The 20542-nt window shown below is 51.8% G+C and overlaps 5 protein-coding genes across 5 annotated transcripts; 2 read left to right on the top strand and 3 right to left on the bottom strand.

Moving 5' to 3' along the window:
* Positions 1 to 216: 216 nt before the first annotated feature.
* J7T55_006726 (glyceraldehyde 3-phosphate dehydrogenase) lies at positions 217 to 1416 on the bottom strand (the record flags this gene model as incomplete). Its single annotated transcript, XM_053131843.1, has 3 exons — positions 217 to 419; positions 499 to 1183; positions 1291 to 1416. 3 exons carry the CDS (start codon positions 1414 to 1416, stop codon positions 217 to 219), a joined length of 1014 nt encoding a protein of 337 aa, XP_053001489.1.
* Positions 1417 to 7410: 5994 nt separating this feature from the next.
* Positions 7411 to 9672, top strand: J7T55_006725 (uncharacterized protein; the record flags this gene model as incomplete). Its single annotated transcript, XM_053131832.1, has 4 exons — positions 7411 to 8581; positions 8945 to 9164; positions 9255 to 9493; positions 9602 to 9672. 4 exons carry the CDS (start codon positions 7411 to 7413, stop codon positions 9670 to 9672), a joined length of 1701 nt encoding a protein of 566 aa, XP_053001488.1.
* Positions 9673 to 11400: 1728 nt separating this feature from the next.
* Positions 11401 to 14704, bottom strand: J7T55_006724 (Carbonyl reductase family member 4; the record flags this gene model as incomplete). Its single annotated transcript, XM_053131821.1, has 5 exons — positions 11401 to 12258; positions 12718 to 13433; positions 13661 to 13694; positions 13949 to 14267; positions 14349 to 14704. The coding sequence occupies 5 exons, from the start codon at positions 14702 to 14704 to the stop codon at positions 11401 to 11403; spliced, it is 2283 nt and encodes a 760-aa protein (XP_053001487.1).
* Positions 14705 to 16860: 2156 nt separating this feature from the next.
* J7T55_006723 (urease accessory protein ureG) lies at positions 16861 to 17682 on the top strand (the record flags this gene model as incomplete). Its single annotated transcript, XM_053131810.1, has 1 exon — positions 16861 to 17682. One exon carries the CDS (start codon positions 16861 to 16863, stop codon positions 17680 to 17682), a length of 822 nt encoding a protein of 273 aa, XP_053001486.1.
* Positions 17683 to 17840: 158 nt separating this feature from the next.
* On the bottom strand, positions 17841 to 20442 carry J7T55_006722 (uncharacterized protein; the record flags this gene model as incomplete). Its single annotated transcript, XM_053131799.1, has 2 exons — positions 17841 to 20179; positions 20334 to 20442. The coding sequence occupies 2 exons, from the start codon at positions 20440 to 20442 to the stop codon at positions 17841 to 17843; spliced, it is 2448 nt and encodes an 815-aa protein (XP_053001485.1).
* Positions 20443 to 20542: the final 100 nt, after the last annotated feature.

Below are 20542 nucleotides of genomic sequence, written 5' to 3'. Positions count from 1 at the left end.
ACCCATCCCTTCCAATGACCGCAGCAGTCGTTGGACGTTACCGACTTTTGTTGCTTTCAAATCATTTAAGGCTTTTTAGGTTCCGGGTTGAGAGCATCCTGCACGTCCCGTGCGGCGCTCCTGAGGCCTTCTAGCGCGGTTCTAACCCGCATCCTGCATGTGGTCGTCTCTAATTTTCATACCACCAACTTGCACAGACCTAACCGGTCGAACAGCTTACTTGGAGCCGTCAACCTTGGCGACGTGGACGATGAGGTCCAGGACACGGCGGGAGTATCCCCACTCGTTGTCGTACCAGGAGACCAGCTTGACGAAGTTGTTGTTCAGGGAAATACCGGCCTTGGCATCGAAGATGGAGGAGGCGGGGTGGCCGTTCAGGTCAGAGGAGACGACGTCATCCTCAGTGTAGGCAAGGTAGCCTGTTTCATAACATGTTAGCGACGCTGTTTTCAACACCCAAAACCCCTTTGAGAACTCGCTCCTGAGAATATAACTCACCCTTGAGGGGACCCTCGGAGGCAGCCTTGATGGCCTGCTTGATCTCGTCGTAGGAAGCACCCTTCTCGATGCGGACAGTCAAGTCGACAACGGAGACGTTGGCGGTGGGCACACGCATGGACATGCCGGTGAGCTTGCCGTTCAGCGAGGGAATGACCTTGCCGACGGCCTTAGCGGCACCAGTGGAAGAGGGAATGATGTTCTGGGCGGCGCCACGGCCTCCACGCCAGTCCTTGGCCGAGGGACCATCAACGGTCTTCTGGGTGGCAGTGTAGGAGTGGACGGTGGTCATGAGACCCTCGACGATGCCGAACTTGTCGTTGACAACCTTGGCCAGGGGGGCCAGGCAGTTGGTGGTGCAGGAAGCGTTGGAGATGACGTCGGCGCTGCCGTCGTAGGTCTCCTCGTTGACACCCATCACGTACATGGGGGCATCGGCAGAGGGAGCAGAGATGATGACCTTCTTGGCACCACCCTTCAAGTGAGCCTTGGCCTTCTCGGTGGTGGTGAAGACACCGGTGGACTCGACGACGTAGGTAGCGCCGGTCTCAGCCCAGGGGATGGCGGCGGGGTCACGCTCGGTGTAGAACTTGACGGTCTTGCCGTTGACGGTCAGGTCAGAGCCGTTGACCTTGACCTCACCCTTGAAGTTTCCGTGGGAGGAGTCGTACTTGAGCATGTAGGCCTGGTGGGGTGAGGGGTTACATTGTCAGTCGGGTTTGCCCATTATCAAGTGGGAAAACAACATTAAAGGCCGCGGCCAAGCGCAGGGGGCTCTATGGTGCTACTCACAGCGTAGGTGGGCTCAATGAAGGGGTCGTTGACAGCAACGACCTCGACGTCATTGTGCTCAATGGCGTTGCGGAAGACGATACGGCCGATACGGCCAAATCCGTTGATGCCGACCTTGACGACCATTTTGACGGGTTGTTTCTGAGTAGTAGGCTGAAGTCCTCGTTGGGAAGAGTAGATGGTAGGATCGTAGGATCGTGGGATTGCTTGATGATGCTTCGTTGGAAGGATGGAGAGAGGAGAGAAGAGACAGGAACGGATGTTGAGAAGGAGGGAGTGGGCAGAGATTTAAAGGCTCAACGTCAGTCGCAGGAGGGGAAAGGGCCAACGGCAATTGGCTGGGCACGACAGCTCAACCTCTGGGCATGGGCAGGAAGGTACTGTTACTGTGTGGTACCCAGCAAAACCAAAACTACGCTTGCAAGCTCGAGCAACCTCTGGTACCTCTCTGGACCTCCGTGCGTGCTCCTGGAGAGCTCCGACTCAGGACGGGGCCTATCGACGTTGGCGGGGCAATTTTTTTGATGAAGGAGGCTACGGGCACGCAACGCAACGACTGATGATGGGGGCTGGTCCCCCCTTTGCTTAGTGGGCAGACAGGTGATGCCTCTCCTTGTCCTTGAAAATCTCATTGCTGGTGCTATCTGATGTGGGTTGTCCATGATTACGGGTGGCATAGCTGACTGACCGGTTTGCAGCCATGTCAACAGGAATCTGGTGACGAGGCGCCTCGTCCATGGAGGGGGAGGGGGAGGGGCAGCTGCACTCACTGCTCGACTCCCTGGTCCATTCGCTAGGGGCCTGGATGCTGGGACGACAGGGGCCCCCACCTTGCCCTCTGAAATCATCCCACCACCACGGACCACCACACAGCACACAGGCATCAACAGAGAGCGAGAGAGAGAGAGAGAGAGCTTCCCCTGCTCCCTCGCCCCCCCTGCTCCCCTGCTTCCTTGCTACCTTACCCTGCTTCACTGCTGGCCCTCATGGCCCGAGCTTGTCCGTCCCGCCCGCCTCTGCTGCTGGTCTCCCGGGTGCTGCTCGAAGCTTGCATGCCATGCCACGCCATTGACAGCAGCCAGCCTCGCATCCGTCGCGGGCTTCTCCTCCATGTCTTCCCGGCGCCAACGGGAGATGTCGCGGAGTCCGGTTAACCAGTTCAGCATTACCTAGGTTACCTAGGCTCGAGGACGACGGCCTCCAAACATCCATGGCAAAACAATCACCAGCTTGGCACCTGTCGCAAATGTCGTCTTTACTTCGCCCCTGTATCGGACAGGGCGTATCTTCGACTAAGGTGATATGCCGTGCACTCCGGCCTGTCGTCCCGAAAATCGCTCACCTACACGCCTCATATCTACGCTACCCTACTCAGCCAGGCCAGCACAGCACCATGGTCTGCTCACTCCATGTCCGAAAGGCGGATGGATTGATGGGTGGATGACAGAACACAACAGAAACCGCTGCTGCTAATTTGATCTCACCGCGCAACGGTTGTCTGTCTGAGACACCCCGACCTGTCTCGGCCGAACATTGAGCTATTACTGTACACACCATCCATCCTGCCAACGTCCAAGCATTCCAGTGTCCCAACGACAACACTTGTTTCGACATGCCTGACTCGGATAGTTCAGGCCTGAAGTCAGCACGGCCAGCACGGCCAGCGCGCCCTTCAGCACCCTGATGGCTGCTGCGCAGCTCCGTATGCCGCTGCCCAGATGATAAATCGACTCAACGGCTTGACCGTTGCCACCATGTCCAGCTTGTGCTTGCCCCGGGGAGCAAGACGGGTGACCAGTCGGCCAGACTAGCCTTGGCACTTCGGTCCCCGGCGTTGGCATTATTCTCGCTATAATCCGCCCAGCGGCCGCACAAGCATCACACGTATCATCATAATGGGTATTTTCAGCCTCGACCTTTTGTCCATGTTTCCAGAGCCCAGATTCTCCATTCCGGGCCCTAGGGTCCTTGCGGCCAAGCTCTAGGTCTGCGAATCGGACCATGAAAACTTTTCCCCCGTCACGCAACTCAGCCTGGTCAAAACACGTGCTGGAAACACACGTCGAACCATGCGCTCATACCATTTCCTTACGTCCTGGCCCTCTGCATTAAATCGGGCCCGGATCGAGCTTCCTCGCTCGCCTCCACGGCCAGTCTCCGCCCATGCCCAGCAACAACTCATGTTGTCAGACCAGATTGCCTCATCCCGTATCCTCTGGAGCCACTTCTGACATGCCTAGAAATCCAATTATGGCTCCCTGCAGGCCCGGCATGCCGCATCCTACGCTGCTGGGTTGCGTCTGGCGGAGTGCTCCTGCAACAATGACATGACACTTGCTTCTTCACCACCTTGACAGCCCATGCCGGAACTTTCTTTTCAGCCTCACAACACCGCCCCTATCTTGTATTAACTGGGCCGTGTGTCCGTCAAATCAACGGGATAGCATCATCGTCTGGGCTCTCCGAACGACGTCACGGAAACTGTCCATGGCCCAGTTTATTAACATTCACTCATCCATCGCGTGAGCTCATTAACCAGCTTGATGATCCATCTCGGAGCAGCGGAGGGCTACGCGTCGCGGTCTGCCACCGTACCCGTATTCCCCTCTCGCCCATGCAAACCAAGAAAGAGACTATGCAGCCAACCATGCAACACGCCAATCGATGTTGATCGATTCCTCTACTGATGGAGGAGGTCATACATGCCCCCGATCGACGCAAAGTTGTAAATATCGTAACGGTGCTGCCCAGGCTGGAAGCCCGCCGAGAGCTGGGCCCGGAGCTTCTTTACCCCGGAAGGAGACAACACGACATCTACCGCTGCTATCCTCAGCCAACCACTCAACGGGACTTGAAATTTTGCTGATTGCTAACGCCTTTCGATCCTGAAGAAACAACGTAGGTCATTTTCTCAAAATCCGCGCCGTGTTGCTGACGAAATCTATCTGAGGCGTCCCAGAACTAGCGGCTCAATTGACTTAGATGGACATTTCATACGCCGCGTGATCTGCGAAGACGCTTTCAACCCGAGAGGTCGGCCTTGGGTAACTGTTGTCAAGATTCGGATGTTCTTTTTACGGCATCATGTTGAACACAGAATCTCTTAAATGTTGGAAAAGCCAGACCTGAATCACCAACAACGCCTTGCGTAGCAATGGTGCCGATGATTCCTCTCTCCAGGGCGTTGTGCCGATGAAGCACCGCAGCATCTTCTGGCAGACGAGCCGAATGGCACGTTTTCGGGTGGCCGCTACCATTCCGGACTTTCGAGATGGTCAATTTGGATCAGTATTGGCTCGTGGGGGCTGATGCATGTCAGTCCATGTATATCATTTGCCCGGCCGGATTGAGTCGAAAGACTGAGTTCATTTTCCATGGCATCCATCGATGTCGTATTTTGCCGTCCCTACCTGTGCCACAAACAAGCTGCATACGAAACCAGATCTAGCACATTCTCATCGAATCTGTTCAGGCCAATGACCGATTTCTCTCATGAGCAGGGCCACCGGGTACTGCCACCGGCGACGACGAGTCATTGGGATGACGCTCTTGAACTACTTAGAAGACACAGCACCGGCCAAGTTCTTTTGCCTAGGCATTTTGGGGTATACGAGTACCTATTTAGCAGAGCGCTTCGCAGGCTGACAAGTTCCAGATTGACTACAGCTTACCCATCCATTATGATAATTCAATATAAAGAGCTGTGATGGTGCGTATGTACTCACGCGCTCTTTGCAACGTCTTCAGTGAAAAATAACCTGTGAGCACTTTGGCGTGGTGGTGCCACTGGATGTGGTGGGTCTGTCAGACCTAGCATCCAATCTGATCCTTGTCCTTCGTCCGGCGTACAAGTTGAATGCCGCTCCTCCTTAACGCTTGCAGTCAACGCCGGACATGCTGCAACTCCAGCATGCAGCTCGTCTAATTGCTCCGGTTAACGCGTGTTTTTCAGGCCTGACTATCACATTCTTTCGTCATGGCGGCGACATAATGCCCGGGGAGGCAATCCTTGACGCGATTGGCCTCGGTGTAAGGCCCAAACACGAGAGGCTGACTTCGTTCACTGTTCGGGTTATGCTGATGGGCTTGCCTGTGCTGGTGGTAGTAATCACCGATGGTGGTCGGCGTTTCTGGGATTCGTTGCCCTCCGTGTCTCTACACGGCTCTCGGCCACACCGCGTCCGTCCAAACACGGGAACGCCCTCACCGCGATCACCGCCACGGCTTTGGGGTGCGTGCCTGTCACTACTGGCTTCAGTGATGTCAATTTCGTGGATTTTGTTGACAGCCGAAGCCGAGGGACTCCCCTGCCCCTGCAGTAGCCACGGCTCCTTGTGATGCTGGCCTCTCAAGCCGCGTATTTTCCCTCGGCCTCATATTTGCATCGGGTCTTCGGGAGCAGCTTGTGGAGCGTAGGCTTAGTCTTCCCAAAGGCTGACAGGGCCATGACTGAGATTTTGGCCAGCGTTCGGGGGTATAGCAAGGTGATACAGCTTTCTGTCAATCTGAAGACACTTTTTGCCAGTTGTAAACGCCGCTCGAAGTTCAGAAACAATGCAAACGGTCGGAAACCGGTATCGAGGTGAGAGAAACTGTTCTTTGCTATAACTTAAGATGTTCTTGCATGCAATTCGTGCACTTACGCTGGCTATCGTTGCGTTCTTGCGTATTCGGATTTGGTTGATGATATTCGGTGAAACAACTCCTTCTACTGGTCGTTTTGAGTCCTTCATACGGGAACATTGACGCATGATATCTGGATCCATCACAAGCATACATATATCTAGGACCATTGGCCTTATGAGCGCGTCACGAAATCCATGATACTTTTCATCCACAAGTGACGAATAGAGGTAAACGCGTAACGCAGTAATTACGCGGACCAACTTGCGAGCAAATTTTCCAAGTTAGCTCGTGTGGCAGACAATTTCTGCGCCTAGGTCATTCAAACCAGAAGCCCAACAGCACTGTCTCGAGTCTAGGCTGGCTTTTCAATATACTCAAGGTCATTTTGTGTGTCTGGACAAGATAGAGTCCGAGCCATCCCAACCCGTAGTTCTCTTTCGTGGTCTGAATGTCTGACAACAGCAAGAGACTTGTAGAACCTAGTTCTGTGCTATAAAGACTTTCCCAAAGCTCCAAAATAATCATGGATAGCCCTTTAAAAAAAAAAAAGACTTACCAATCTTCCTCCATCTGCCTCCTTTTATATATAACCCGCCGATCTTGTATCTCAGAGCTTCTGCGTATCTCTCCTCCCCACTCAAGGTGCTCTGCAAGGCTCTTTCATCAAAAAGAATTATACAGAAACAGCCCCTGGTCCATCATATACCAGTCATAAGAGCAGTCCTAAAAAGTGCAAATTACCCCTGAATGTCCTTATTGTATTTTCAACTGCCTTCACATACCTCCCAGCCAACGATAAAGGCCTCACATAATTTGTCGTAGGCTTGAGGTCGCTCAACTTGTTGCAAGTTATCTCCCTCGAACTTGTCTTTTCAAAGATTTAATTGCTCTTCATAGTATGATCTTTGGCATCATCTGGTTGGTTGGTCATGTTATGTTTATGTGTCGTCCCTATATAGCCACGTTCCTGACTGCAGGTGTTGACAGAATCAAAACCTGAGGAGTGCTTTCATTAAGGGATTTTATCATCTTCTAAGAGTCTTTCCAATGAGGGGCTGAATAATTACGGATGCAAGCAGACAATGGCGACAAGCCTGGGTAAGACCTTACAACCATCATATGCTCTCAATTAAAAACCTTCGTGAATGGGTGGTTGATTACGGCTTGTTGTCCCGTGATGTGATAGTTCAGGAAAGAAGTCTTCTTTGCGTCAGCATATACAGTCATCATACCTCTTGTAAGTACCTAGAGAGTGTTATAGGTGTATTGCGCAGCAAGGCACTTCCATACATGTAAGCGCGCAAGCACGTGCCGATGTAAGTAAGACCTGTCCACCGCATCTCCAGCTACTTTCGCCCAAACCATCTAATCTGAGCTGGGAGAAGAATTCTTTCCGGAATAACAGTTAGAGCAAGCTCTCAAATCTCCTTTCTTTCGTGAGCCATTTCTGATCAGGCGCTCATCCTCGACTCTTGCTATTTGCACACCTCTATCATGCCGCGGGATCTGCCACCTTTCAAATACTCTCAACTCAGCAGCCACCAAATCCGACTTTTGACCCCTCAGTTTGACGACACTGGAAACTTAAAGTGGAAGCTTGAGTCAGTACAGTTACCGACTGGCGATGGCGACGGCGAGACTGTGACCCCTTGCGACTATGATGCTCTCTCCTACACGTGGGGTGCCCAGGACCAAACGTTCCCCATCAACTGCAACGGTCAAGCTCTCGGCGTTCACAAGAATCTGAATAGCGCCCTTCCATTCCTGGCCAGGCGACTGCAACAGGCGGACTCTCCGCCACGCCCAATCTGGATAGATGCCGTCTGCATCAACCAGCAGGACGAGGACGAGAAGATGATTCAGATCGGACGCATGGCCAGTATCTACCGCCGGGCCACACAGCTCATCGTGTGGTTCGGACCTGGCCACGGGGCACATAATAATGACACCGCCGTTGCCTTACTTCCTCGGATCATCGAGATTGGCAAGGCGACCTTCGCCTACCTGATGGACTCGCGCCAGCCTGAACCGGACTTCTCCCACGCGTCCATGCCGAATGCGTCCTCCCCCGTCTGGGATGTTCTCTGTGACCTTCTATTCAACGACTGGTACAGTAGACTTTGGGTTGTGCAGGAAGTTGCTATGGCGCGGTTCACGGTGGGTCTGGTCGGCGACAAAGCAATTGATCTCGACACAGTCGAGACTTCGTTGGGTTTCATGTTAGGTATTCTTGCCAACCAAGCTCAAAAGTTGGGACCGGGCCTCGATGTCTTGCGCAGGGAAGGGCTTCGGCGTGGCTTTGACTTTCTCAGGCTTCTGGACAGCATGAGCACAATCTCCATCCGTGGCTATTTCCACAGGAGTCGGTCTATCGAATTCCAACAGAAGTCAGAACTGCAAGGACTGTCCGACACCACGTCTGATTCTTCTCCCTCGCCCCAGGTCTCCATACTTGAAGATGCAGATCACCTGCTCCACGCCCTGCACCTGACCACAATGTCACACCATTGTTTTGACCCGCGAGACCGCGTCTTTGGGGTGCTGGGTTTCGCTAAGCATACATCACAAGTCGATAAGATCGGGTTACACCACAATATGGATCTCGCAGAGCTGTATACAGTATTCGTGAGCTACGTATTTGTCCATAGCGGGCGGCCTAGCTTTCGTAAGTTTCTGTGGGAATTGCTCAGCTATGCCTGCTTACCAAACAAGACCGTTACGCTTCCCAGCTGGTGTCCAGACTTGCAGGTGCGGCGTGAACCAAGCACACCATTCAGCCTTACACTACTGGGCAAGAGAGGATTCTCTAAGGCAAATGAAAATAACGCCTTGGGTTTCACCTCACATAACTACATTTACACAGCCGATACTGAGGAAGTAGATATAAGACAAGGATCGAGTCAGAACGAGATTGTAGTAAAAGGGACGCTGTTTGACGTTATAACAGATGTCTATCCGGCTTTTCCTGACATCAAGTACCGTCTGGACATCCATTTGACTGAACACTTTCAAATGCATGCGACGATAGGGGAATGGGAGAAATCCGTCGCCGACAAGGTACTCGGCCCTCCAGGAGACGGCAAAAGCGCGCGTGTGAGCCTAGATACCTACTGGCACACTTTGGTCGGCAACGTGACCACCCTGGCGGCGGGCGACTTGGAGTTTACGTACGAGACACTATATGCCCTACGAGACCTTCACAACCGGATGACGAGAATAAAGATAAAATTTGAAGAATTAACAGATAGGTAAGATTGGACAAGTCTCTTTATTTGACCAATCAAGCAATGCCTGGACCTAAATGCTGGCAGGTATGGAAGCTATGATGCAATATTTAGTGAGGGCGGCTACAAATTCACAGAAGAAGACAAGGAAACGCTCGCTCTCGGAAGACGATCACCGGCGATATCCTTCTCGAGAAACATGTGTGAAGTCCAGCTCGGCAGACAGTTATTCAGCACGGCCGCAGGGCGCTTTGGGTTTGGAAACGTGGGGGTTCGTAAGGGCGACTTGGTTTGCATATTCAACGGTGCCGTAACTCCAAACGTTTTGCGCAAAGCGAGAGTGGAAATTCAGGGTAATGCAAAGCATATATTAGTGGCTCAGGCGTATATCCACGGGATGATGAATGGGGAGCTTCAAGAGCTGGGCTTGGGGAGAGAGCATATGCATCTTGTCTAGACAGCTGAGAAATCACAAGAGCAGCTGAGAATGGTTTTCGAAGAGCGAAAACTTCAAAGTGATAACATGGCTTGATAGCGCAGCCAGATTCAGTGATTGATCATTAAATGTTTCTCATTGCCTGGCAGCCATTAAAATACATCAGCACCTGATAGCAATCATCAGATAACTTTTTACCTTTTATCTCAACTGCGACCAGTTTATGGTATTAACAGTATGCGTTAGAGTCTAATAACCGTATTAAGGCTACTCACATGACTCTCAGGATTCTCGAGTACATTGCATAATTTTAGACGTAGCGTGTTGGTCTTCAGGATCGAAAAAGTTTCAATGATATCTTCAACGGCTCACAAAGGCCTTAGAGATTTGCCTGGTCATCACACCAATTAACAAAACAGCGACAGGCGTATCAGGTGTGTGAGATTTTAATTTTGCAATGTACCAGAGGCTATCTACAGGGAATTCTCGTGCATGTTATCTGAGGTGCTGAATGTTACGGTTGGGGCATGTTAGTCAAGTCTCCGATGTTCCCTACAAGCTTCGTTGCTTATTGCAACAGGTAGATTCAATATCATCTGTCTATATTGTCTTCATTTTAGATAAGTAATTCTCTACTACTGAGAAATCAAATAGATTATATTGGCCGCCAAGTCCAGCAAAAGGAAATTTTCCTCCTCACTCCAGACAGGCTTGCCCCAAGCAGCACAAGCTGCCGTACACATTTCGATGTTGACAGCCTCAACCGACTCCCACTGTGCTTCTCCATATCACCCGTCGTATTGCTCGAAAGCTTGGGTCGGATTCGTAAACACAGCTCGTATGTTTGATTGGTACCCTAAGTGACTGAATCGTCATCTCGTGATTGCATTTAACAAGGCTGGGGACGACTGTTAGTGTTTCACAAGTAGGTTACCATGCCGTGAAATGTGGTGGCACCAGTCCACAGACATATGTGTGAGCTGGCAGTGTTAGACGCTGAAAAAGGTTGAAAACCTATCTTAGGAATCTCTGTAGAGCTCTCTATAGAGGATAATCCCACAGCAGATTGTCCCACAGGAGGTAATCCCATATCAGGTTGTCCAATTAGAATGAGGAATAACTTCTGGGGTAAAGGTTTTAGGATAAATTCCCTGGTGAATTGGATTTAGTAGAGTGAGTTGTCGCTTTGATCTTAGGAATCGCCAAGCAAGTTCTGGATGTCTCAGGAATGTGCCGAGTACGGCTGTAGACTTCCCAGACGATTCCTGAAGCTCCATAGCTCTAGAAAGTGCTTGTCAATTTTCTTTGGCTATACAACCAATTGCTTTATATAATTACGTTGAAAATTTGTAGCACTCTGTACTGAGTGTCACGGAGCAAAAAGCCCTATTGCCCAAAAGCACCAACCAGAGAAGGATGTTGTAGTGCCGAGTATCACCGTAGCTTTCAACACTACCCACTGCAACACCCTTTGTGTATTCATCTCCGTTCAGACCACTTTCCCTGTCTTCTTGCGGCCAATGTAAGGAAACATTCGAGCAGTACAGCAATGTAGTCATGGTTGAATGTCCGGAAAGATTATATACCAGGCAGACGGAAATAGCGAAGACATTTATTTAGCTCATATTCTACCGCGCTCATCTTTGTGTAGTGATGTGGTGATCTAGCCTCCAGCTGCACTAAATAAGAATTGAGCTTTTGGTATGACTTCCCACTGAATTTCGTTCTTGGATTGTCCCAAAAATCTAATGAGAGATGAATATCAGTGGGAAACTAAGATCAAATTCCCAATCGTCCCTTGGGAACCACTGAAGCCAAGTCATGTTATATCATATCATATACGTCTCCACTGAAATCCATAGCTTTCTCAATGTACAAACCATCGATGCAGTTCTGAAGCATCAGGCTACGCATGTATGCTTTTAGCCCAGCTAAAAGCGTTGTGGCGAAATCAACTTTGATGGTGCGGCTCTGACTCCGCTGATGACCAGGAAGGTCCTCCAACAAGCAATCTAGGTCGACCACAAAGACATGTTCGATCCCGAAAGCACCAGAAACTTTGACATGTCCAGTGTCGAAGTTCAATTCAGTGTCGGCTTTTGGAAGTCTAGAGATATTGCTGTTGGCATGGCGGACGGATTGGTAAATTAGCTCGCGATATTCGATGTTGGTGAGGACGAGGACTCCGATCATCAGTGACACCTCCGCAGTTCGATGCTGTATCCTAGACAAGAATTCGTCTAGCTCACAGAGCCCATCAATATCCTCATGTTTTTGCAGTACCTTGTCTGCTGCGGCAAGGAATTCAGCTGTATCTGCCTGGCCAAGGTGCAGTACGGAGTGAATTTTCTTCAACCGCAGGAGAAATCTGATGCAAGCGGATGCGGCCTGAAGTAAAAAACTGCGCACAATACTGCTGCCTAATACCTTGCCCACAATATAATTTTTCTGACTCCAAGGCAAGTGGAGAAGCCCTAGCGCGAACACTTGCGCTGAGGCACGGGTGATGAAGACACAATTTTGCGCTTTGTTGTCCTGAAATTGCGTGGGGACGGTAGGCATAGGTTGATAACCGACCCCCATAGAAGGCATAAACGGCATTCCATAGGATTCTGGAGTGTTGTGTGTGAAGACTCGCACATACTCTTCTTGTGGCGGGACGAAGGTCATAGCAGCAAGCTCCTGTAAATGTCCTTGAATTGCCATCACCTCTTTTGGACTGATTTTCCGGAGCAACCGAATCCATATTGCACTATTTGGGCCGCTTAAGTTTAGCGGTAAATCGGTCTCCTCAATCTTCACCTTCTGAAGGTTATACACCTCAAGTCTGAGATTCTCCAGATTCTTCTTATTAGCCTGGATTTGATGTAAAAATTGAGTGGGTCGAGAGTTATAATAGTCGTCAAGAGCCAAGTTCCGAGGCACATCACCACTTGCAACGACTGAGCTGGAGTTGCTGTCTAGAGAATGAGGCGCGCTATCTGTTCCGAGGGCACAGTCATTGCCTGTTGCCGCAAAGCAAAGATAGTGGCCCGAGGGCAAGGGAAGATAACCAAGCGCTAGAAAAGTGATGCTTGACCAAGAAAGTTTCTCTGCTGCTAGTTTCGATGGACATTGTCCGAGATTCGTCACGAAACTGACCTTGCCAGTAATGCCCGACTGGAGGTCTTTGTGGAAGATAAAGGACCCTGTAAGACCGTGTAAAATAGTGTATTGCGACTGTGGGTATTGATTCCAAGATGACTGAATCTTAGCGGGTAGGGCAACATGGGCCGTCATATCCGATGCTCCAGGTACAGTGAGATCCGGCTGGCCGAATTTCCTCTGATATCGACCCATGACGAGGAAAGTGAACAAATATGCCTTATGAACTGGCAGATAAAGCTGTAGTCTTGCATCCTCGGTTTCGACTGCGTTGATTTCCTTTCCGCGCCGTATGTTCAGACCATATGCCTCAAGACACGCTCCAAATTGGACCCATGTTACCGTCGATTCGGGAATGCTCTCCAGCCGTGACAAATCGAAATCTCGCCACTCGTCGGCTGCGAACAACTGAAGTCTCTTCAAGATTGGGACATGCTCGGTCTGAAAGAATCTGATACCCGGCCACACCGTTAAACCGCGAGAAAGGTACCCGTTGTTCTTGAGACCAATGCTCATCAGAGCTTTGTGACGTTGGGAGCGGCTTGCCGACCACACGAGGAGAGGGCCAACAATCGCGAATAGTCCAAGAAATGCCAGACCAGCAGCAACCCAAGTACCTGCTAGACCTGCGACTTCCACGCTCGACATTGTAGAATCGAGGGACTGATTAGGAGCAGACTCGACTTGACGGGATAGGATGTGTGAGGACACGACTTTAAGCGTTGAGAGAATTGATACGAAGGCTTTTTTTAGATGAAAGTGTGGCGAATTACTCGAGAACTCGATGAAGTGTCATGTTTTCATCTCCCCTCTTTTCTGCACTCATCTGCTCGCCTCATTGCACATGGCAGCCTGATGGTGAAGACTAGCCACGATTGGCTGCCCGCATTGTGTAACATCAATTTCAATATTAGTGGCACATTCTCAGGCCACAACTTACATATGTGTGCAGCCAATATCTTCGACTCGCTATACTGTAACGGAAATTTGATGGCTCCCCAGTCCTCAGAATAGCACAATGTATTTTCTCGGATGAGAACATGAGACTTGCATTCACCCCAAGATATTTTGAGAAAATAGCCACATTTCATGTTGCTAGAAAGGTGAGCAATGCAAAAGGGCCAATCATTCAATGTCTCTATCACTGGAGCAAAGAGCCCCCACTAGAGCTATTCACGCTCCCGGTGTTGTTGGTGTCCTTCATTAAATAAATATAAGCTTCGCCAACCTCCTCCGGAAGCCCAGGCTTGCCAAACAGCGCCCTAGACGTAACCATGGCCTCCAGCCTGTCGCGTGCCTCACCCGGTGGGCCCCAGAGCTCCGTAGCTGTGGCACCAGGACTGACCGCGTTGACCCTGATCGGCGCCATCTCGAGGGCCAGGGCGCGTACGGTCCCATAGAGGGAAGCAGCCCACCCGGAACCAACAGCGTACCCCTTCACGGGCTTGTCGCCGACACCACCGCCTGTGAAGATGAGCGAGGATGTCCAGTGCGGCTTGAGGAAACGGGGAGCCAGCTTGGCGATGAGAATGGGTGCGACGATGCGCCTGGAGGTGTCTTATGTGTCAGTATCGACAGCGAGCCTTCACTGGGTCTGAACGTGATGGATTGTGAGAGAGAGAGCGTACAGTGGTGCGGCCTCTTTGAAGTACTCGACAGTGAATTCTGAGATGGGCTTGACGTTGGCAAGGCCAGCAGTCAGGATGATGTGGTCAATCGGCCCCTTGTTGGCGTCCGTGACATCGATAAACAGCTTCTCGAGCTGTGACTCCATGTCGTCACCGCTGATATCGACAATAAACCCAGAGACTTTGGCATCAGGCACGGCGTCCTGTATCTTCTTGACGGCCTCATCGACACGGCCGCGATTGGACGAAGCAATGGCTACCTTGAGGCCTTCAACGCAGGCCAGTTTCGCTGCGGCGGCACCAATGCCAGAAGAGCCACCAACAACGACAACGGACTGCCCTTTGATGGGAGGCATAATGATGAGACGAATCTTAAAGCTAGATGATATGAGGAAAAGGGCAGTAGAATTTTGTGAAGTCAATGTGCTGGTAAAACGGTCCTTCCTACAAAACGAGGGCAATATTTATATTTCACTTCGCAGTCCATTCTTCTATGACAACGGAGTCCGGACTCACCGATGCCGGTAATCTCGATGCATGTTGCAGGGAAAGAGGCAGACCAGGCATGAGCAAGGAGCAAATGACTGGCGATGTTGTAGATACGTCCTATTCACAAAGTCGCTGTTGAAGAGATGAATACGAAAGCGGGTTAGACCCAAAGCACTCCTAGCGGAGTTAAAATCCGTTTTTCCCTTTTATGTCCGGCCTCCAAATCCGCTCCCTCCTTACATTCCCTCCCAGCTAGCATAGTGTCCTTTTTGTCCTCCTTATCCACAGCCTTGGAAGTATTTGTTTCAATAAATGGTCTAGAATAACCCTTAGCAAATTCTTCTTTCTAGCATGCCTAGACCGCTTTCGACGTTCCGCTTCAAACACTGTCCGACCTAGCCAGCGTCTGCTGTAAATGAGCTCGGTCCTGCAGAATGGACAAAACACTGCAAACCATCACTGGAAAGGGGAAGGCGACTGTGAAGCGCATCAGTATGACCAAACTGCCCTGCTTTGCCTTCAATCAAGGGACTCCAGTATTGACATTTCCCTGGAGCTGTCCTGATAGAGGAGGAGGGTCACTTGGGTGGCTTTTAAGTCAATGAGGAAACAGACCAAAAAAGAAACACAAAAAAGCACCCCGGGTGATGCGAAGCCAGGCCCCCTCAGCTGCGTCGTCTCGTCATGGCAAGGCAGAGAATTATTGGATTAACCGGTTCTCGACCACTGCACCAGGGCGCGTGAACGTTGACCTAGCTCCCATATCAGCAACGGTTTCGTCACCTTTATAAAGCTCTTTTCATCTGAACTTTGGTCTTCCCTGGAGCGCTATCCGCAGTGATCTGACACACGATCTACAATGAGCAAAGGTGAAGTTTGTCTCTCGGCATGAATCCTGACATCAAGTCCTCCTTGAAGCGTCTTCATTGCTCAAATATGCTCGCTTGAGCCGCAAACACTGCTTAGACTGAGCTTGAGCGATGCGCAAAACAACGAGTCTCGACATCTCAACTCGTCATACCGAGCAAGGGAACACGAACACAAAGCGCTCAAGTCTTACCCACGGCAAAGCAATGCCATCGTTTCCAGCGAGCCCAATGTGCCAAATTAGCAGCATTCTCGCACTTCACCTGCTTCGATTATTAATCCACAGCGATATCTGGCTTTGCTTCTCCCGCTTAGATAGTCTTCAACTCAATCCGACTTTGTTTCGCGCTGCTCCCCAGATAAGGACCTGAATAACGGGTACATGCGATCTCGAGCTGGCGAAACAAGATCGAAGGGGCCTGGAGGAAAGAGAAGTATGATCAAAGGGATTCGAAGCCAGAAAGGCCGACCTCGACACTTGTCAGGCTTGGCTTCAGAGCTTCCAGAACGTGTTACCTTCGTGAGAAGGGGAAGCGCCGAGATTGTTCCTAAGGTGTGTCTAAGCGGCCAAGACAGCCGTTGCTTTCTTGATAGACCTGTAAAACCAATGCAAGCTCATTTAAGATCTTTCATAAGTCATATCCAAATTCAGAAGGGCTATAGACAGCTTCGTGATCTTTTGTTGAGCCAATTGTGCTCGTGACGTCCTCGGGCATCACCGGCCTTCGATGGAGATGATGGCACTGGTGCTGAGGGGAATCGGGCAAGAGAATGGCTGGATCGTGTCATGTGAAGAGGTTCATAACGGAAGAGATGAAATGCTTGGCGAGTTTTAGGGATGCCAGTTGATCTGCCTGCTTTCCAAAGCTGCAAATGGGTAGAAAGGATCACGGACGCGCTGCGAGTGAAGTCGTAAACAGCAGGGAGGGGTTAGGTAAGCCGCGAGGACCAGGGGTCTAGAAGGTCTTATTCAAGGACCCACCAGAGCTACAGCTCGAGGACCCTTCAGATGATAACCCCGCGCCCAGACTTCTCTGGCCCTCGACCTCGACCCCTCGAAATAGAGCACTGCTGTATCACCAGATCTTGTCTCCAGCCAATTGCTCCAGTCAATCACTATACCACGCGCGCAACACAAGATCCTCGACCGTCTAACATGGCAACACACTCGCACGACGGGTCAGCCCCGCACTCGCACTCGCACGACGGCGGCTTCAACGCCCAGGAGCACGGGCACACGCACGAGATCCTCAACGGGCCGGGCTCCTACGTCGGGCGCGAGATGCCCATAACGGAAGGGCGGCAGTGGGGCTCGCGGGCGTTCACAGTCGGGATCGGCGGGCCGGTGGGCTCGGGCAAGACGGCGCTGATGCTGGCGCTGTGCCTGGCGCTGCGGGGGCGGTACAACATCGCCGCCGTGACCAACGACATCTTCACGCGCGAGGACGCCGAGTTCCTGACGCGCAACCGCGCCCTCCCCGCCGAGCGCATCCGCGCCATCGAGACCGGCGGCTGCCCGCACGCCGCCGTGCGCGAGGACATCAGCGCCAACCTCGCCGCCCTCGAGGACCTGCACGCCGAGTTCAACACCGACCTGTTGCTCATCGAGAGCGGCGGCGACAACCTCGCCGCAAATTACAGCAGGGAGCTGGCCGACTACATCATCTATGTCATCGACGTATCTGGCGGCGACAAGATTCCCCGTAAGGGAGGGCCAGGCATCACTCAGAGCGACCTGCTGGTCGTCAACAAGACCGACCTTGCTGAGGCCGTGGGCGCCGACTTGGGCGTTATGGAGAGGGACGCCAGGAAGATGCGGGAGGGTGGACCCACAGTGTTTGCGCAGGTCAAGAAGGATGTCGGTGTGGATCACATTGTCAACCTTATCCTGAGTGCCTGGAGGGCGAGTGGCGCTGAGGAGGTGCAGAAATCACGAGGAGGCCCCACAGCAACACCCGGTCTGGATGCTCTCAATTAAGTAACGAGACACTGTAAGCCTCATTGGCTCCATATCAAAATCGCTGGCCATTTACTTGGCCGCTGGTTGTTGGTATTCATTGTACTCATAAACTCAAGAAACATGATACCCTATACCTGAACGCCGTCTCATGATATCTGCAATCCTCGGAGGTGCTCCTATTCCTCCATGACCTCGACAAGCTCCGGAGCCTCTTCTGAAGATTCCAGCAGCGAACCTTGCAATGGCGTCGCATTGCGAGGCCAGACCCTCTTGTAAAGACTGACGCCAATTGTGTCTTGAGGGTTGATGTGTGCGTCGAAGGTCGCCTTGAAGTACCCGTGAGTTCCCAGCGCCTCCTTGACGTAGCCGCTTCTTCCTCTCTTGGTCCATAAGGGTAGCGCCTTGAACCATTCGACGTCTTCCCTGTTGAAGAACATGTATCGAATGGTCACAATCCTCTTGTGGATGTGGTACGGGTGACCAGTCAAGATTACGCGTTTAGCGATAACTCGGTTGGTAGATGGGCCCATGGCAGTACCCGTGCCAATCAACGTTAGAGGCAAGTCAGGCTCGTCCTCGCCCTTCTCCTCACCCGGTTTTGATCTTCTGTAGAAGAGCGCTGGCACGGCGCCCCAGGTAACAGGACCCATGAAGGTCGCCACAGCAGATTGACCTGGGTGCAAGTAGCGACAATACTTGTGCACGTCATTAGGGGTGTTGCCGCTCTGCGAGAAGAGAGGATTGATGACAATTCTCCGAGGACCACACTGCATGATGATCTCCTCTTTCGACTTGATGGACCTAGAATAGTCCGAGCTCAAGTTGATGAGCATATTGACCGCCGTCCGCTTGTGCTCGTGTCTCAATAGTGAGAACAGAGTCAAAGGCTTGTCTGGGTGATACGTCGCTCTGGCCTCTGCAGGTATTCCTTTGATGTGAACATGAACCCGAGTGCCAGGCTGCACACCTCCCACAAGGGCCTCATTACGTGCGCTGTTTCGAGAAGCTTGGTAGTTCTGAACTTGCAGAAGTCGGCGCCATTCCTCAGGTTCGTAAGCTCGATCCTCATCCTGTTCCCAAGGGCTTTCTCGCAGACTCTTCAGCCCACGATATCGCGCCAGCCGCTCGCGTGCGAGGACATTGGGGTGTAGTTCGATTTCGTCAGGAAACTCCAGATCCTCTTCAGCTTCGCTCTTCTTCTTTGACCTGTACTGAGCCAGTTGCGCAGCGTCATCGTTCTCATCGAGTTCCTCAAACTTCTCTGACTGTGGGTATTCCGACGGCCCAGCCTCGGTCATGCGATCTGCGACAATTCCCTCCATGCCATCTTCTGGTGCTGCAGAGGCCTCAGATGCTTCATCCTCGGCCATGTCCATGTCGGTCATGTCAGAGCCGTCGTCAGACGCATTGTCCTCCAGATACCAAGCCGACTGGTATTTTGAGGTGCCCTTAGGTACCCTCAACTGTTCTACTTGAAGGTTGTCCTCGTCTTCAGAAAAGTAGTGATGGTCGTCCAGCAACACTCCCTTCTTCGTTGACGGCGCCACGGACGTGGCATCATCCAAGTCAATATCATCATCTGCATCACGCATGGTCGCAACCTCTGGTGCCAGGTCATTCAGGTCGTCTTGGTCTTCGGTAGGAACGGCGAGCGGTTCCTCTGTATGGTCGTCCACATTCATGCCCTCGTCCGACTTCTTGCCTCTCTTTGACAGCGGTGCAGCGGTGATCTTCTCGATCTTGAACGATCCCCAGTCGCCCACTTGCACAAGTCGGTCTGCCTGTAGCCCTCTGCCCCTCACAACACCTGTGACAATGGTCGAGGTCTCTTCCGAGTCTGCAAACTTGACATCCTCCACCAGCATCCAACTTCGCTCATCCCGCCATTTGATACCCTTCGGTGTCGAATTGCAGAGGGATCTCATCAAATTTGAGCATTCCTGCCTGTTGTCGAGGTTGTAAATCTTGTGCTGCTCCGGGTGGAAATGTGTGATGTATGACCGCAGAGAATCGAGAACCAAGTTCTTTTGTTTTGCAGTCTCCGTCTTATTCAGGCCCTGGACGACGGTAAACAAAGTTGACAGACCTTGGCTCTCAACGCTCCGAAGGATGAGCTCGCCGAGGTCGTCTACATCGACATCTGCGGACAGAACGAGCACCACGAAGTCAGCGACCCTGGCGGCATCCAAGCAGGCTGTGAGATCCCGCGGCAGGGCGACGTATTGCAGCTTTTGCTTGAATCTATCGACAGGCACTCGAGCGGTGCCAGTTGTGATTTCCTGGTCGATGTCGAGACTCTGATTCAAGGCCCGGACGGCAGCAGTGGAATCGCCGTCTGGGCAGAGAGGAATGACAGCGACATTTCGGGGAGCCCCGTCCTTGCCAGCGAAGACCACGGTCTCCTGCTGGTGAGCTTTGTGCTTCTGGGCCTGCTTCTGCTTGGCCTGGTTTCGTCGGTCGAGTTTGGACATGACTTGCTGGTGAGGTGTCTTTCTGCGCTCGTTTGGTACTTTGCCTAAATGAAGGCAGCAATGTCTAGGTTAGCCGACTTTTCTTCAGTGTTTCGCTTGAAGATGGAGAGGGGCAATGGGTCATATGTGCAAGTATGAAGGCACATAATGCCCATGATGGCATGTGCTGTGAATGTTGGCCGGCGTGACTCATCTTACCCTTCAACTGATCTCTCATAGCCCCCTTGGTTGCCTTCCGGGACTTGAAGGCCTTGTTATTGACCTTGGTCGTCGCCCGGTGCGAGTGGCTCGCGACAGCGGACGGCATCTTTCCTCCGTCACCACCTGCCTTGAACCTAAACGGTAGAGATGAAGACGCCAGATTGTTAGGAATAGTCTTGATACTAGATAGATTGAAAGATGTGGGT

This window comes from Diaporthe amygdali (genome assembly GCF_026229845.1).
Source record: "Diaporthe amygdali strain CAA958 chromosome Unknown NODE_1_length_4327563_cov_65_473760, whole genome shotgun sequence".
Classification (NCBI taxonomy): domain Eukaryota; kingdom Fungi; phylum Ascomycota; class Sordariomycetes; order Diaporthales; family Diaporthaceae; genus Diaporthe; species Diaporthe amygdali.
The sequence above is the reverse complement of the archived record's forward strand: the minus strand, read 5'-3'. Positions and strand labels throughout refer to the sequence as shown.